Below are 18354 nucleotides of genomic sequence, written 5' to 3' on the forward strand. Positions count from 1 at the left end.
TAAAATTTCAGATTTATCATGCCAATATGTGATGTTCCAAAAGCCTTCAGCTTTAAGGGTCTCATTTATTCCATAAACATTTGCTGAGTACCTACTATCCCCAAGGATTTGCTGTGAATACAAAGATGAATAAGATTCAGTCCCTTCCCCCAAGGAATTTACAGTTTGGTATGGATATGATTGTCATAGAAATAATTCAAACATAAGGAAGGAAACAGGCATTTTTAAAGTGGCTACTGTGTTGCAGGTACTGTGCTAAGTTATTTTCTCACATTTGAACCTCACGACAACCCTATTATCTATACAACTCTTATTACGCCCATTTTACAGGTGAAGAATCTGAGGCAGAAGTTAAGTGACTTACTCATGGTCACACAGCTAGCACGTCTCCGAGGCTGGATTTCAACTCATGTTTTCCTGACTTCGAATGCAGTGCCCTATCCACTGGGCCACCAGCTGCCTAAGGAGTAAATTTGAGTATTTATGTAGCTCCTAGCTTTGTTGGTAGTAGGATTTTAAAAGTACATTGCATCAGTCATTTCCCATGAGTTCACATGTGTTCAGGTTCTTTCCATAATCTAAGGCATTTTTTCCATTTGTTCAATCTAGTTAGCCAGAGGAAAAGGTTATCCTAATTACCCTAATTTTAGTATCCTATATAATATACACACACACACACACACACATACACACATACACATATATCCTATATCAGAAAAAGCCTTTGATAAGAGAAATAAGGAAGATTCCTTGAAGTGTCATTGGTTAGACACCAGCCATTAATCTCACAGGAAAGTACTTGGACTTTATAGACCATTATGTTTTTTTTATTTCCATATTTCATCATTAATGTGTTTTTTTTTTCTAATTTTAAGGAATAGCAGCACCATTTTTATTTACCATCTTTTCTCCTGGGCATGTGAAAAAGTCTTCCTTTGTCTTTGTTGTTAGTTTTCCAGTTTATACAGAAGAGGCCAAGGTTATGTATCCAATTCCCAAATAAAACATTTAAGTTCTCTCTGTTTTATAACCACAGACTGCAACCTTAGTCATCTGGCAAATTCTCTGCAGATGAGGGACCTGCTAAGACTGTCTGAATGACTGTCCATTTGATCCATTAAATGTTTCTTGAGCACCCACCAAGCATGCCATTAATTATGAGGAACAAAAAAAAACTGTAATTCAAGCACTTGCCTTCAAGACTTTTCTTGATTCTTTCCTCTTCTGCAGCACCTCTTACATCTGTCTCCCCTTTACCCACATGACCACTACCATAATGCAGAGGTCCATCACCTCTTATTTTGGACTGTTATAATAGCCTCTCTAGGAAGCAACTAAGTAACCCAGTGGGTAGAGTTCTGGGAGTCAGGAAGACCCGAGTTCAAATTAGGCCTCAAGCACTTAACTAGCAGTGTTTCCCTGGGCTAGTCACTTAACCTCTCTGTCTGCCTTGGTTTTCTCAACTGCAAAATGTAGATAACGCTCACCTCAGGTTTGTTGAGGATCAAATGGAAATTTGTAAATACAAAAAGGACTTTTCAAGCCTTAAGACACTATATAAATGCTAGTTTTTGGGGTGTTTTTTTTGAGGGGCAATGGGGGTTCAGTGACTGGCCCAAGGTCACACAGCTAGTAAGTGTCAAGTGTCTGAGGCTGGATTTGAACTCAGGAACTCCTCAATCCAGGGCAGGTGCTTTATCCACTGCCCCACCTAGCTGCCCCCAATGCTAATTATTTATTAATGGTATCCCATTACCACTTATATCAGAACAATTGTATCAGGGAGGAATGATTCTCCTTTTTTTTTTGCTTCTGAATCATGTCCTTAAGAGGCCTGGAGCAGGGTTTCCACAGTAGTCCAGTTTCTCCAACCTTTCCAATTATTTACAAGGTAACAAAGGAGATACTGAACAACAGTATGAACATTTATTCAACATTCACTTAGCCAGCTAGCAAACATTTAAATGGCCATTGCTGGAGGTCATACAGTGCTTGAATAAGGCATAGTCTCTGATTACCCATGATGATGTCTGATTCTTCTACCATTTCTGGAACTATCACTGTGTATTTTGCAACTCCAGAGAGCCTCATTGATTGCAGGGGGAGGGGAGGGGTTTCGACAATGAGGGTTAAGTGACTTGCCTAGGGTCACACAGCTAGTAAGTATCAAGTGTCTGAGGCTGGATTTGAACATCCACTGCGCCACCTAGCTGCCCCCTTCATTGAATTTTTAAAAATATATGTACATATGTGTGTGTGTGTATGTTATAAATATATGTACATACATATATATACATTTTGTTTTTCTCTTATGGGCATTCCTGAATAAATCCCTTTGCCACAAAAACTCCTCCTTTTTAAAGGAAAAAGTTGTGCAACAGACAACAATAGGGACCATTTATAACTGTATGCAATGTTCTGCATCCTTGGTCCCCTAGCTCTTTATGAAATAGAGAGGTGCTTCCTCATTTCTTCCCCTGGGCAAACACTGGTCATTATAATTACTCAGTATTCTACTTCTTTATCATGTTCTTTTCATTTCCCTCATTGTAGTTATTGTTCTAATTTTGCCTACTTTCATTCTGTATCAGCTCATATACATATTAACATATTTATCTGAAGTCCTTACTTGTCACCACACAATATTATTGCATGCAATCACACACATACATACTCAGTTACCACCATTTGTTCAGTTATTCCTCATGTTATAGGAGCATTTTTTTCCAGGTTTTTTTGTTTGTTTTGCTCTTTTTTTTTTTTTTAATTTTGCTACCACAGAAGTACTGCTATGTGGATAAACAAATTGTGGTATGTGAATGTCACAGAATATTATTGTGCTGTAAGAAATTATGAATATGAAGAATTCAGAAATGGGAAAACTGATGCAGAAAGAAACATGATGAACTAGGAAAACAATATATGGAAAGACTTAGGCAATGTAAATGTAAAGTTCAAAAAAAGAGAAAAGAAAATGTACCTCTTTGCAGAGATGGGGAATCTATGGCTGTGGCACATTAGAAGTATCTTTCTTAGATATTTTATTTCTTCCCAGTTACATATAAAAACAACTTGACATATTCATTTTTTTTTTTAATTTTGAGTTCCAAATTCTCTCTGTCCCCCATGCCTGAGACAGGAAGCAATTTTATATAGGTTATACATATGCAATCGTGCAAAACATATTAGAAATATCTTTAAGAGAGTTCTGCTGTTACTACTTTATTATGTGTTCTCTCTCTCTCTCTCTCTCTCTCTCTCTCTCTCGCTCTCTCTCTCGCTCTCGCTCTCACTTGCTCTCTCTTTCTTTCTCTCTCTCTCCTCCTTGGGGCATATGTGCAGTATTGAATGGAACCATTATCTCATGCTGAATCAGTATCCAAAATCCTTCAGCATTCCTACAACTCACAATAGTGTAATTTTCTTACTACTTAATTAAATAATTTAAACCAGTACTGACTATTCAAAGGGCCAGTGACTCTGATGAAAAGAATTGAAGGATATGATCCCTTCCCCTATGTTTTTGTGCATCATATAATTATTTCTGGGTTCCCATTGGTACCAAATTCTTACATGAGGTCTCTGCATATTAGTCTTGTCATTTACCTCTTCTATCTTTTGTTGTTGTTGTTGAGGCAGTTGGGGTTAAGTGACTTGCCCAGAGTCACACAGCTAGTAATTGTTAAGTGTCTGAGGCCAGATTTGAACTCAGGTCCTCCTGACTCCAGGGCCGGTGCTCTATCCACTGTGCCATCTAGCTGCCCCTACCCCTTCTATCTTAAGCATTATATTATATGCCCTATATACCCTGTGTCTTCTCCACTGGCTTATAAACTAATTAAAATTTTCTGTGATTGAGGAGTTCACCATCCCTTAGCAGTTAGCTGCAGATTAATCAAAACTACTCCATAAGAAAAAAGACTTTTTCCCCCCCCCTGCCTACACACCTTTTCTTTAGACCCATAGCTGGTCCCCACAGAAATGGAATTATATGGTTTTTTGCATCTGATACTAGAGGAAATTTAATTTCTCTTAAAAAGCTGGCTATAGCTAGATGTATCCATCCCAGGTGTAGAGTTAAATGGTATAATAAATTTGTTTTAAAACAAAACTATTGTATATAATGGCATTAAATAAAGGAGAATGAGCTATAAAAATTTTTCCATTTGCTGCTTTGTAACTTATTGGCTGTGCTTGGATATGTGCTTGGATAGCCACTGATAATTTCTTAGCTCCAACACTATCTATGTGACCACGGACAAATCACTTACCTTTCTGAAGCCTTGAGTTTCAGCTTGCTCCTCTCATAGAGATACTTGCTCTGGCTGCCGTGGTGGTGTGATATAGTCAAGTGAAGAAGTACTTTATAAACCTTAAATAACTAGAAAAGTGCAAATTATTAACTGTTGGCTTTACCCATTGAGAGCACAGGGAAGTTTGATCCTTTAGAGGTTTGGCAGTTTTTTACATTCTATTTCATGTAACTATTGAATTTGGAAAGCCCTATTCACTCTCAAAATCTGATTTTCTTTGTCATTTTCTGCCTGCTAACACAGAGTGATGATCAGTTTCTGCTAAGACCCCTTTGTTTATATGGCAGAGATCAGAGGAGAAGCCCTAAGCAATGAGATATACCATAGACTCACTGTTTATCTTTACCTTGAAAAAACCATAAATTCTGATTTTTGCAACAAAAGATTCTCTTCTTGCAAGAAAGCCATGACTTCCAATCTTTGACCCCTCCATTCTCTCCCAAGCAATCTCTCCAGCACTACCCACTTTCTCTTCTCCTCATCTTGACACCTTGGGGAAAACTGTTCAACTCTATACTGTCCTCCTGTCTTGAATGTCTTGAGTGCCTTTATCATATCACTGATTACACCCAACCAAACCTCAGCCTCAGACTACTCACACCATTTGCCACCTTCACTCCTACAAGCTGCTAAATGAAAATAGAGAAAATCACACAACCATTCTGAATGCATTCACTACAAATTTATGTTACACAACTTCAATTGGGCCCTCACTGCCACTAGGCAATCCCATGGTACCTCCCTTATCAACTCACTATCCCGCTCTCCAAAGCAACTCTTTCAAACCTTTTCATCCCTCCTCAAACCTTCCATGGTTCCCCTTACCCCACACTCTCAGCTGACAACCTTGCCTCAAATTTTACAGAAAAAATTGAGGCTCTTTGCTGTGAGCTCTGACTTCTCTCCTCTTCCTCATCTCTTATCATTTAGACACTTCTGTGCTTTCTAAGCGGCCTCACTCCTTAACAGCTAACCCCTCTCTTTGTTCAAGCAATCCCATTTTATCCTGTCTCCTCCAACACATTGTCCCCCCGACAATTCCCATCATTCACTTATTTTCAGTCTCTCCCTATTTACTGGTTCATTCACTTCTGCCTAAAAGCATGCCCATTTTCTGTATATATTTGTATATCCTTGAAAAAAAAATCACTTGATCCTTCCATCCTTGCTTTTTTCCTCTATCACTTCTGACCTTTGTAACTAAACTCATTCAAAAGGCCATCTACATCTGCTGCTTTCACTTTCTCTCTTTCCACGATTTTTTTGGTTTGGTTTTGGTTTTGCAGGGCAAAGAGGGTTAAGTGACTTGCCCAGGGTCACACAGCTAGTAAGTGTCAAGTGTCTGAGTCCGGATTTGAACTTGGGTCCTCCTGAATCCAGGGCCGGTACTTTATCCACTGCGCCACTTAGCTGCCCCCTTCTTTCCACAATTTTACAGCCAAGCTTCTGACCTTATAATTTCACCGAAACTCCCCTCTCAAAAGTTAGCCAATGATCTCTTCGTTGCCAAATCCAGTGGTCTTTTCTCTATCCTCATTCTTCTTGACCTCTGCAGCCTTTGACACTGTTGATCATTTTCTTCTCCTTGATATTTTCTTCTCTCTAGGTTTTCAGGACAGTACTTAGTCCTGGTTCTTATTTTACCCATCTGACTGCTCCTGCTCTGTTTCCTTTGCTAGAGTCTCTTCAGATCATGTCCTCTAAACACAGGTGTTGCTGAGTGTTCTGTTCTGTGCCCCTTTTCTTTTCCCTCTATACTACTTTATTTGGTAATCTAGTCAACCCCAATGAATTGATTTACCATCTCTGTGCTGATGACTCAAATTTACCTTTCCTGCCTCAGTCTTTCTTTTGACCTTCAATCTCACATCTCCCACTGCCTTTCAGATGTCTTGAACTAGATGTTCAGTAGACATTTTAAACTCAACATGTCCAAAGTAGAACTCTATTTTTCCCCATAAACCCCTCTCTCCTTCCTATCTTCCCCGTTACTGTAGAGCAGTTCTTAAACTTTTTCCACTCACAACCCCTTTTTGCCCAAGAAAGTTTTATGTAACCCTGAGTATATAGGCATATGTAGCCTTTTACTTTTGCCAAATTTTCTCACGTGGGGTCACACCCCACAGTTTAAGAAGCTTTGCTGTAGTGGGCAACACCATTCTCCCATTTCCTAAGCTTGTAATCTAGGAGTCATCCTCTATTTCTCACTATCTCTAATATCTAGAGATATTAGATAGCTATTCTGTCGTCAAGGCCTGCTGATTTCACCTTTGCAACATCTTCGCACACTCTCAGCTGACAACCTTGCCTCCTCTGATACTGCCATCACTCTCCTGCAGGCTGTCAGCACCACATGCCTGTATTATTGCAGTAGCCTGCTGGTTGGTCTGCCTGCTTCAAGTCTCTCCCCTCTCCAATCTATCTTCCCTTCAGCCACTAAAGTGATTTACCTAAAGCACAAGTCCAACCATGTGGCCCATCTCACCTCCATCCTCAATAAATTCTAGTAGCTCTATTTGGCATTCAAAGCTTTTCATAACCCAGCTAGCCCCTTCCTTCCTTTCCAGTCTTCTTAGACTTTACTTCCCAACATATACTCTTTGATCCAGTGATGCTGACCTCCTAGCTACATCATAAAGGAAATTCTCTGTCTCTCTTCCCAAGGTATACTCTCTGGCTTTCCCCCATGCCCAGAATGTTCTTTCCCCCCTGCTCCTCCTATAAGCCTCACTGGCTTCCAACTAAAATTTCTTCTTTTGCTGGTAGTCTTCTTCAACCCCTCATAATTCTCATGCCCTCCCTCTGCTAATTAGTTCTTGCTTATCCTGAATTTGGCTTGTTGTGTATATATTTGTTTGTATGTTGTCTCCCCTTTTGTACTGTAAGCTACTTGAGGTCAGGGACTGGTTTTTGCCTCTTTTTTTTTTCTCCTCAGCACTTAGCACAGGATCTAGAACATAGTAGGTGCTTAATAAAATGTTTGTTGATTTTTTTTGAAAGGATGGAACTTTGTAACATTTAGAGCTATCTAAAAGTAAAGTAGGCTGCTTCAGGAAGTACTGACTTCTCCATCACTAGTGGTTACAAGATCATAGACTTAGAGCTAAAAGTAATTTTAGAGGCCACTGGGTCTAACTCCCTCATTTTACTGATGAGGAAATGGAGGCACAGAGTTTAAATGAAATGTCCAAGTCACATAGCTAGTAAGTATCTGAAGCAAGGTTTGAACTCAGGTCTTTCTGACTTCAAGTCCAGCACTCTGTTCATTATGCAATTTAGGTGTTGAGAGATGGAATGTATGTTTGAGTAGGGATTAGACCAAATGACCTTAAGAGTCTCTTTCAGTTCTAAAATTCAATGGTTCTATGGCATTTATAAATGAAAACCATAAGGGTGCTATGATAGTTCTTTATTTCCTCATGTTATGATTGACCCACACAGTCTAAGAAAAGAAAAATCATAGTGAATTTATAGTTACAAGCTATCTTTTTTTTGGTCACTGTCTGGTTATATACACTTACATGACGTTGTTTAACTTTATACCATAAGTTCTTGTGTTCAAATTGCAATCTCTTAGGACTCTTTTCTTCCCCCACTCCCATCCCCAAAACAGAATGCCCTCTGGGAGACCATCTAAAATGAAGATGTCTAATGTCTCACACCTCAAGGTTCAGGAGATGGGCTTTAGTATTTACCAATTTCTGCCACTGAATGAATTTCCTTCCTGGGAATAAGAAGTAATGTTATCCTTTTCAGGCTCCTAGGAACAATTAATTAGTACTCCTGGATCTTGAAAATGTCATGGCCCATCCTAATCTGCCTGATTTATTTCTAAAGTATAGCTTCCCAACTGGAAGGGCTTGGTCAGATATTTGTTTCTTAAGCAATTTACTGATGTTAAATAAAAGACACAATGTGGTGTAATGGATAAACTTTGGTCTTATACCCAGGAGACTGTGTATTTGAATCTCAGTGCCACTCGTTGGCTTATGTGACCTCACTCAAGTCAGCACAGTTTCCTCAACTGGAAAAGGATACTTACCTCCATAGTATCATTGTGAGGAAAGCATGTTGAGAGCTTTAAATTACTCTGTCAATGTGGATCATGAGTCATCATCACCATTATTTATTGTTATTTGTCTACTTCAGGAAACAGCATACTTCATTCAGCAGCGGACAGTGTAACGAGTGCAGTGCAGAAGGCCAGCCAGGCCTTGAACGAGCGTGGGGAAAGGTTAGGTCGAGCAGAAGAAAAGACAGAAGACATGAAGAACAGTGCCCAGCAGTTTGCTGAAACTGCCCACAAGGTAAGATGCAGGGCAAGGCAGTTTGATTTTGGCCTCCTGGTTATTTCTAAGGACACTCAGAGTCACTGATAAACTTTCTTATAGAAACCATAATGTGTGAAGAACTTTTCCCTGAGTATTTGTTACATACCATGAAATGTGCAGAACAAAACCTTTTCCCCTCCTTTGTACAATAAATGAGACATATACTGTTTAGATTTTGTTTACATCAATAAATGCTTAGTTTGGAATAAGGGGAAATTGTTCTTCCTCTAGCTAGTCCTTTAATTGGTTCCCCTTCACTCTCCTAACCTTCAGCTTTGATTTTTCACAGACGAACATTCTTTTGTCCCTACCCAGAGATTTGGGACTAAAGTGTCAAGGACTGGAATGATTCCCTAGAAAGGACTCCCTTATCCCCAAACCCCTAACATCTTGGCACACACCTGAAAGAAGCCATGGATGCTTGTCTCCTTTTTATTTACTGTCTCTTTTCCTTCCCAAGATGCATTTTGTGGGTTCCCATCTCTGTGCTCTGCTATGCATAAAACAAGTCCTAGCAGAAGTGGTCTCAATATTGCATCACTCAGGAAGGGGCCCAGCTTTTCCTGGTGCTTTATTGCTGGAACCTTCCCTGTAGCTTGGCTATTACAGTCCTGCCTGCCAAGATCTGTTTCTACTTTTGTGAACCAAAATGTGCCAGGATACCTCCATATACTAAGAAGAGTCATTTTTAAAATGAAAGGACTAAACTAGGAATCTTATAAAAAACAAATGCCGAAAACTAAAATTAATTAATTAATTAATTCTTAAAATTGAAATAAAATTAAATGAAAGGACTGAGTATTTATTTGCAACCAGCTACCTCAGGTAAGGGGTTGGAGATAGAGACTGGACCTGAAATTTCATTATGATAAAGAACTCCCAGATCAGGAAACTCTCTCTACAAATGGAGGCAAAAAATTAAATGACAGCATGGAAAGAAAGGAGTCTGTATTTCAATAGATTAAGTAGTTGTGTTGAAATTCTGATTGAAGAGTAAGCCCGATGTGGCTAAAGAAAAGGATTTGATTTGTCAAGGGCTTTCAGGTAAACAAATCAGCAAACAATAATCACCTACTACATGGAGGGCACTGGAGGCAAAACCAAGTTTCTAGGGCAGTTAGGTTGTGCAGTGGATAAAGCACTGGCCCTGAATTCAGGAGGACCTGAGCTCAAATCTGGCCTCAGACACTTGACACTTACTAGCTGTGTGACCCTGGGCAAGTTACTTGCCTCATTGCTACACACACACACACACACACACACAAAACAACCAAGTTTCCCTAACACATAGAGAATATAGTCTAGGAAGCTCATGTTATTCAGTCATGTCCAACTCTTCATGACTTCATTTGAGGTTTTCTTGGCAAAGACACTGAAGTGATCTGCCGTTTCCTTCTCCAGCTCATTTTATAGGTAAGGAAACTGAGGCAGAGTTAAGTAACTTGCCAAGGCTCACACAGCTAGCAAGTATCTAAGGCCAGATTTAAACCCAGATCTTCCTGACTTCAGGTACAGGGAGTCTATCCACTGTGCCACCTAGCTGTACCTATTGCTCAGAACTTCTACTAAAATGGGCTTGAGATCAGGTCTTTGTGATCAGATCTCACTGAGATCTGAGCACTGAGTTTGGAGATTTGAATCCCAGCTCTGACACTGGTATAACCACATTTTTGCTGAGGGAAAGATTTAAGAAATATGAGAAATGCGACAAACTACCAATAAAAAGTCTTTTTAAGCCATTCTCCTAAAAGTTCTGCTTAGAATCTGATGCTGGTGAAGTTTCTCTGAATTATTCCAGCCTTCCTTTCCTGTGACATTTTCTTGGGGAAGGGGGACAAGCATTCGTTAAGCACCTCCTAGTGCTAAGCATGTGCTAAGCACATTGCAAATATCTCACCTGATCCTCACCTTCAGTGAGGTAGGTACTATTATTATCCCCATTTTACAGTGAAGGAAATTGAGGTACAGAGAAATTAAATAACTTACCCAGAATCACATGGCTACTAAGTGTCTGAGGCTGGATTTGAACTCAGATATTTCTGTCTTCTAGCCCAGTTCTTTATCCACTGTCTCACCTAACTGAAGTGTGGTAGGTTCTTTTTAATTGTACCCTGGGTTGTGCTGGAGCCAGCTCCTACTGACTGTGGAGAGCTGGTTGTTAAATTTTCAGTGAGAGCTTTTTTAATATAGTAAAAATCAGCAAATGTTAGGAGCAACTAAGTGACACAGAAAAATAGAGCACTGGGCCTAGTGTGAGGAAGATCTGAGTTCAAATCCAACTTCAGGTAGTTATTAGCTGTGTGACTCTGGGCAAATCACTTAACCCCTGTCCACCTCAGTTTCTTTATCTCTAAAATGGGGGTAATAATAGCACCTACCTCCCAGGGTTGTTGTGAGTCTTAAATGAGATCATTGTAAAGCATTTGACACAGTGCACGAACACATAGTAATTATTATATAAATGTTAGCTATTATTATTAAATCGGGGCTTGAGTATTATTTTGTTGACCATCCAGACTTAAGAAAGTGATGGGAAAATGCTAATAATGAAGCTTAAAAGTAAAAGTATGTCTTGAATACATTTTTTCCCCCTGAAGAGCCATTTGTCAGACATTCACTGGCATATTGCTGGTTGCATCCTTCTGTCCTTATTGAACATTTGGAGGAGAGAGCTGAACAGTAGCCAGCCCTACTGAAGGAAGATATGAGTCCTATTATTAGTAAGTTCCTTGAGAAGAGAGATTCTTTGATTCATTGTATTTGTATCACCAGTGCCTAGCACAGTTCCTCATATATAGTGGTACTCAATAAATGCTTCTTTTTTTTTTTAAATGACCATGTTCTTTTATTTTATTTTATTTTATTTTGGTGGGGCAGTGGGGGTTAAGTGACTTGCCCAAGGTCACACAGCCAGTAAGTGTCAAGTGTCTGAGGCCGGACCTGAACTCAGGAACTCCTGAATCCAGGGCTGGTGCTTTATCCACTGCGCCACCTAGCCGCCCCCAATAAATGCTTCTTAATTAATTAGTTCCAAGTTGCATCTCATAGGATAAGTTCAAAGCTAGGAGGGACACTGAACTTGATCTAGTCCAATACCTCATTTTCTAGATAAGAGAACCAAAGGCCAGAGAAGGGATTTGCCCGAGATCTCACAAGTGTTCAATGATAAAAGAAGAACTTGAACCCATTCTCTTGACAGAATGCAGCACCCTTTTCCCCCTGAGAGTTGAGAAAGTCTAGTCTCCCCAAGCTCCTTTTGCCCCTACTTCCCCAAGGCTTTGGTTGGTGCGGAAATAAATGATGAAATTCAAAGCCCTACCTTCATAGCTTAGTTTTGCATAATCACAAACTGAATTGATTTCAAAGTGAAGGAAAATGGGAATGGGAAAAAGTTTAAAGTGTTTGGGGGAGGGAGGAGGTTTAGAGGGTGATAATTTAGCTGTCTTTCAAATATGTGAAGCCTTAGTCTAAAGGCAGTGAGTGACCTACTAGTTTTCTCTTTGTATCAGATACAAAACAACAGGTTAAGAACTGATAAGACGAGTAAGAAACCTCGATAAAACACAGCAAAAAAATGAAGATTCTAAAACTATGCAGGGACCTGATTGTGTGTTCCCCCAGACTGGCTTAACGGAGTCTTATCTATGTAGTCAGCCTATGATTATCTGTGAATCCCTCACTATTCGACCAAGTGCCACAGGATTTTCAACTCGTCAGATATGTTAGAAATGATCATTTCAACCACCCACATTTTGCAGAGTAGAAAACTGAGGCTAAGAGAAGGAATGGTTTGTTGGGGTTCTTTTCATGATTATTAACTAATTAATTCCTGTTATACTTTACCTACTCTGATACTGCTGGTGTGAGACTTCAACAGGCTTTAGGAAAAGCTGCTGATGGTTAGAAACTCTGGGGATCAGAGGGGTATGGATAGGGAATAGTGGAGAAGGTTTTGTGCATTTAAACCGGCCTGCCAAACTCAAAAAAGAGGTGACAGGCTGAGGTCAGTGCTCCCTAAAAATAGAACAGTTCATGGAACATAATGAAACACCTGTCAGAAGAGAAATTGATGGTGACCAAAAAACCATGAGATCTCTGGTTTGAACTGATGGAGTCATTGGTACCAGCTAAAATTAGTTGCTTTATATTTGTGGGGGGAGGTGGGGTATTTTGTTCTTTGCTAAGTACCTTAGAGGGAGGGAGGAAGGATGGGAGAGTATGTGTGTCTGTGTGTGTGTCTGTGTGTTTGTATAAACATGCAAGCAGATAAGAGAGGGAAAACATTTCAAAGCCGAGATTACAATTTTAAAAAATTAGTATGTTTGCTTATGAATCATCCCAGCATTGGAAATGTTCACTAATAAGCAGACTTACCTCCAAGGAGATGGAATGCCTGTCTTCCCAGAGAATGAGATTTATAGTCTGAGGTAGAACAGCCAGCGTGGGCTGGCTGGGTTGATGTCCTTTCACTAGCCCAGTGACAGTTCCCCTGGGACTAGTTCCCAGGCAAGAGTTTAGAGGAGATGTAGCCCCTGCCTTCCACCCCCATTCCAATCTTGGCTGGGTTGACTCATAGTGGGTGGGTTGTATTTACAAGTGCCCCCAAACTGCACATTCTGAGCACAGGACAGAAATTTCATCTGATAGGTACCTAATACTGGCATTTAATTGGAACACTGTTCCCTCCCATCCTCACCCCTCCCTCCACCTCCCCAAACTCTAGCAGCACAGTGGTGTTATACAAATTTATTTCAGACAGCTAGGTAGCTCAGTGGATAAAGCACCAGCCCTGGATTCAGGAGGACCTGAGTTCAAATCCAGCCTCAGACACTTGACATTTACTAGCTGTGTGACCCCGGGAAAGTCATTTAACCCTCATTGCCCTGGAAAAAAAAATCACACTCAAATGTATTTCAAGGAATATGCCTTAAGACTTACAGGAAATTTCTCAGAGCCTTCCAGGTATGTTAGTGGATGGATTCTTATACACGGCATCCTTATGGTTGTCTCCTTTAGAAGGGGTGGAAAATTAGGGAGAATTAAGTTATCTCTGTACCCTACCTTCCCTGCACTCAGCTTCATAGTCTTATTGGAGGAAGCACAGTTCCTTCTTGAACTACGGGTTTGGCATAACTCCAAACAGCAGAACCACTCAGGCAGGGACACTTATTTTTCCTTTGCCCTGAAAAATCACCAAGATGCAGAGTATGCAATGCATACTCCACTGTCTCACCTAACTGAAGTGTGGTAGGTTCTTTTTAATTGTACCCTGGGTTGTGCTGGAGCCAGCTCCTACTGACTGTGGAGAGCTGGTTGTTAAAAAAGAATCCTGCTCCCCATTTCTGCAATGCCTTTGGGGGCCTCGCTCAGTAACAGTAGTGAGTCAGCACTTGTGGTGTTAATAGTATTTTGAGAATCCTCCTTGAAGGAGAAAGGATGGTTAGGTTCTACTCTATCCAACATATCAAGGCATTGCTGGGTAAGGAGGGCAGAGGCTATTGAGTGGAAACATTCTAACTAGATGAGTGCCTGTCCCACCTTTACCACTGGGTAATTTTATGACCCAGTTGTTTCAACCTCTCTGCTTCAGTTTCCTCCTCTGTCAGATGGGAATTGTATCTTGCAATACATGCATTACCAGCATCATAGAGAGGGTTATGAACAAAGAGCTTTGCAAACTATAAAGCACTGGCTGAGTATAAACTGCTGTTACTGCTGTATAGCTAAGTGAAAAAAAGAATCCTGCTCCCCATTTCTGCCTCTCCCATGGGATACTGTGCCAAAGGCAGCTGCTCTCCAAGAATTATGCTAGTGTATATCCTGCCTTACATTGTTGGCCAAGTAAGTCATAGAATGTTAGATCTGAAACCCCAAGGGCTACTTCATCTAGCCCCATTCATTTTAAGGACAAGAAAACTGAGGCCCAGAAGGCTTAATGACTTGAACAAGGTCACACAGCTCATGAGTGACAGAACCAGGGCTGAGATAAAAGTCCTCCTTATTTCCATCTCAGTGTTCTTTTCTTTATGCAGTGTTGCTCCCATGGTGTATTTTTCCCCAGTTTCTTGGTGAAACTCACTTAACCCTCATTGCCCTGCAAAAAAGAAGAAGCAGGAGGAGGAGGAGGAGGAGGAGGGAGAAGAGGAAAAAGGAAGAGGAGGAGGAGGAGGAAGGAGGAGGAAGAAGAAGAAGAAGGAGGAAGAAGAGGAAGAAGAAGGAAGAAGAAGAAAGAAGATCCTACCAAGAGCTAATTCTCTAAAGCTAACATTAAAGAAACTCCAGTTTCTGAACTGAGCTTTCTAAAAAAATTCTTGTGGAAACTGTCTTTCTGCTGTGGTGTTAAACACCCAGGTAGCCAAACCCCTAACTGGCTTCGTGCTGCCTTTAACTGGAAACTGTTCTTCCTGCTTAGTTTCATACCAGACATATAAGCTGCCACCTGGTGGAGACTGAGTTCTCAGGCTTAGGACAGAAGGCTTCTAATGATGAGAAGTAAACAGGAAGGGTTATCTCTTCACCATAGTGAAATCCTAATGTGGAAATTCCCACCAATTTAGATGCCATTAATCATTAACTTAGTAAATAAGTCCTAGAGTGTCCTGATACACAGAGAGGTCATGTAAATTGCTAGGGGGCACATGGCCAGTAAATATCAGAGGCAAAATTTGAACACAAGTGTTCTAGACTCTAAGCCTAGAACTCTATCTGCTATGCCCCATCATTCCTAATAAACACAATAATTGTAACTGACAGTCATAGAGACCTTTAAAGTTTTCAAAGCACTTCATATACCTTATTTTATATCATTCTCACAACAAGCCTGTAAGTATGAGGTATATTCATTATCTCTATTTTTGAATAAAGAGTCAAAGTTCAGAGAGGTTGTGACTCACCCATGATCACACAACTTGGCTAAGCCAAGATTCAATACCAGATCTTTTTCAACTCCAAATCCAACACTCTTCTCTACTCCATCATCTACTCTGATAGCAATTTCAGGTCACACAAGGAATTCTAAATCAACTTCTTCTGACTTCCTGTTTATAGCATTGTATTGACTCACTGGGGAGGGACATGGCTCTGAGATGCAGTTGGATTAAATCTGTATCCTGTACCCAAATCCAGTTTCCCTAAATGAATAGCCCTGGAATCCAGCTAAGTTTGAAAAACTATTGACTAACAGGGTGGCATTTGGTACTCCCATTTGTAGAGATCTGATGTTTCACTAGACCGCATTTCTAAAATACCACTGGAAGCAGAAATCAAGGTCGGGCTTCCAGCTATTGTTCAGCCTTTGTCAATAGCACAGTTTAACTATCAAGTGTATTTCACTAGCTCGAGTGATCTCATTAAACTGAGAATTAATGGATTAATCAGTGAAGTGTATATAGGCTCCCTCTTCTTTCCCCTTTGTTTATTCTTAGTATTTTATAACAAACCAGTGAAGGTTCACAAAGTCGAGGCTCTTCAGTTCAGCATTTTTTTGAGTACCTATGATGTGCTGGGTATAATGGTTGCAAAGATAAAAATGAAACAATCCCTACCCTCAAGGAGTTTATATTTTGCTAGAAGAAAACATATACCCAGATAAATAAATACAAAATAAATACCAAGAAATTTTATCCTGTTGGAGGGTTGGGGGTGGAGAGGAGTGGGAAAGCAACCACCAATTAGAGGAATCAACAATCTTGCAGGAGGTGACACTTGAACCAAGCCTTGACTGGAACTAGATATCTCAAAAGGCCAAGATGAGAGAGTGCATTCCAGGAATGGAATTAGGTTAGGAACTATCACTTATGGACAAGACTCAGTAGACTGGTTTTGCTAAAGCATAATGTGCATGAAGGAGAGTCACGTGAAATCAATTTGGGAAGAGTATGGAGCCAAATGGTGAAGAGATTCTCAACTTCCACCACCAACCCAAGAGGCAGGATGCTTGAGTTCTAGTAGGACTTCTTTCATGAATACATCTTATTACTTTGAACAAGTCATTTAATCTATACATTAATTTTGTTTTTGTGATACTATCCCCTTACCCTAAGTTCCTTCTCAGGAGTTCCTTGAAGACATGCTAAAAGATAAGAAAGCCCACTTGGGCTTTGTGGATGAAAAATACTATTTAAGCACTAGGAAGTATTGTAAGCAGTAAACATGCTATGAATTGTGTTTTCTAAATTATTGTGTGGCTAGGCTGGGTTTTTTAAAATTATTTTGCTACTTATATATTAATGGCTATTTATATAGTAATGGCTATTTAATACCCATTTTAGCAGTAAGCATTTATTATTAATATTGAATATTAATAAAGTATTAACCATGTGGCATTTAACACAAGGAGGAGGAAAGTCCCAGTGCCATTTTGTCTCTGAGAGAGAGGGGCAGCACATGGTCTCAAGCAGAGTTCAGAAGCCCTACATTACCTACTCTGTCCTAAGAGGAGAATGAGCACCAAGAGACAGCAATCCAAGCCAAGAACATGATCCAAGATGGCGACAAGCCTCTCATGGTCTTGACTTTTATCCTCTTTTGATAGAGGTGGGTCACTATACACTGATCAGAGCTAATTGGTTAGCATCATTCAATTCCATTGGTTGATGTGACTTGAGGGTGGTCCAGAATAAAATGAGCATGATGACATAAGGGAAAAGTGTGCAAAAAGATTCTTTCCCAAATTGCTCAGGACAAAGTTCATAATCTAGGTGTGGCTTAATCCCATCAGCTCAATTTAGCTAGAAGAGTCTATCTCAAAAAGAGTCTATCTCCATTTCTCTTCTACCCTTCTGCTGGCCCTGAACAGGATTAAAACTTCCTCCAAAGAATTGAACTCTCTGAAGAGTGTATGTGTGTGTGTGTGTGTGTGTGTGTGTGTGTGTGTGTGTTGGGGGAGAGGGGGGGCCGGAGATTGAAACTGGGTCTCTGGGTCCCCAAGAAATTTATTATTAATAATTATTTTCTTATAGCATTAGCTTATCCAGAAAGATTAAATTCAGGAAAAATTCCCAAAAAAGATGTCATTGTGGACAGAGATGTCATAGATTCTAGATTACTACCCTTTCTTCCTGTTAAAATAATGAACACTCCTCTTTTTCTTCTTTCTCTCTCTCATTTTTTTTCCTGCAGCTTGCCATGAAGCATAAGTGCTGAAGTACTTACTGCCTATCCTAATGACCCTCCCAAGAGAAATGGAAAAGATTGGTTCAGCAGTTTTTACAAGAATTCCAAAATTCCACCTGCTTCTTGTTGCCAATTCATTGGAAATTGGTTTGTGTTCTTTTCAGACATTAGTATTTGGGGGAGGGGTAAAGATGTTGTGTTTTTACATTTCTGTAGTGACCTTAAGAAATGCTGCACTATCTTCAATTTGGGGGTGGGGAGATTTTTTTTTTGGTCTTTCCCCCAAAATGTCTTAGCTGTTTTGTTTCTAAGTAAGAAAATTGGACCAAATAACTTGAACAGGGTGAAAACTAGCAAAATCTGGTTTTTTTCCCTGATATGAAACAGGAAGACATTTTAATTTGGCTACATCAAATGTTATTGTTTCTGTATGAAAATAAAATTCAAAGAGTGATTAATTTTTTCCCCTCGTTTTTGTAGCTAGTGTTAACAGAATCAGAAAGCTAGAATTCTGTATCCTGGGACATTAAAAGTCTATTATGGAAAACAGTTGGCTATCAAGGGAAACAGCCGTCTTAGATTTTGCTCTTTGCCTA

The 18354-nt window shown here is 40.0% G+C and overlaps 1 protein-coding gene across 4 annotated transcripts in view; it reads left to right on the forward strand.

Moving 5' to 3' along the window:
- STXBP6 (syntaxin binding protein 6) overlaps positions 1-18148 on the forward strand; it is a 363777-nt gene extending 345629 nt beyond the window's left edge. For all 4 annotated transcript variants that reach the window (XM_043987865.1, XM_043987867.1, XM_043987869.1 and 1 more), the window contains exons 5-6: positions 8463-8620; positions 17765-18148. In XM_043987865.1, the coding sequence (XP_043843800.1) occupies positions 8463-8620; positions 17765-17788 (182 nt within the window). In that variant the 3' untranslated portion in view covers positions 17789-18148. The remainder of the gene's footprint in view (positions 1-8462; positions 8621-17764) is intronic.
- Positions 18149-18354: the final 206 nt, after the last annotated feature.

Source organism: Dromiciops gliroides, chromosome 2 (assembly GCF_019393635.1).
Source record: "Dromiciops gliroides isolate mDroGli1 chromosome 2, mDroGli1.pri, whole genome shotgun sequence".
NCBI lineage: Eukaryota > Metazoa > Chordata > Mammalia > Microbiotheria > Microbiotheriidae > Dromiciops > Dromiciops gliroides.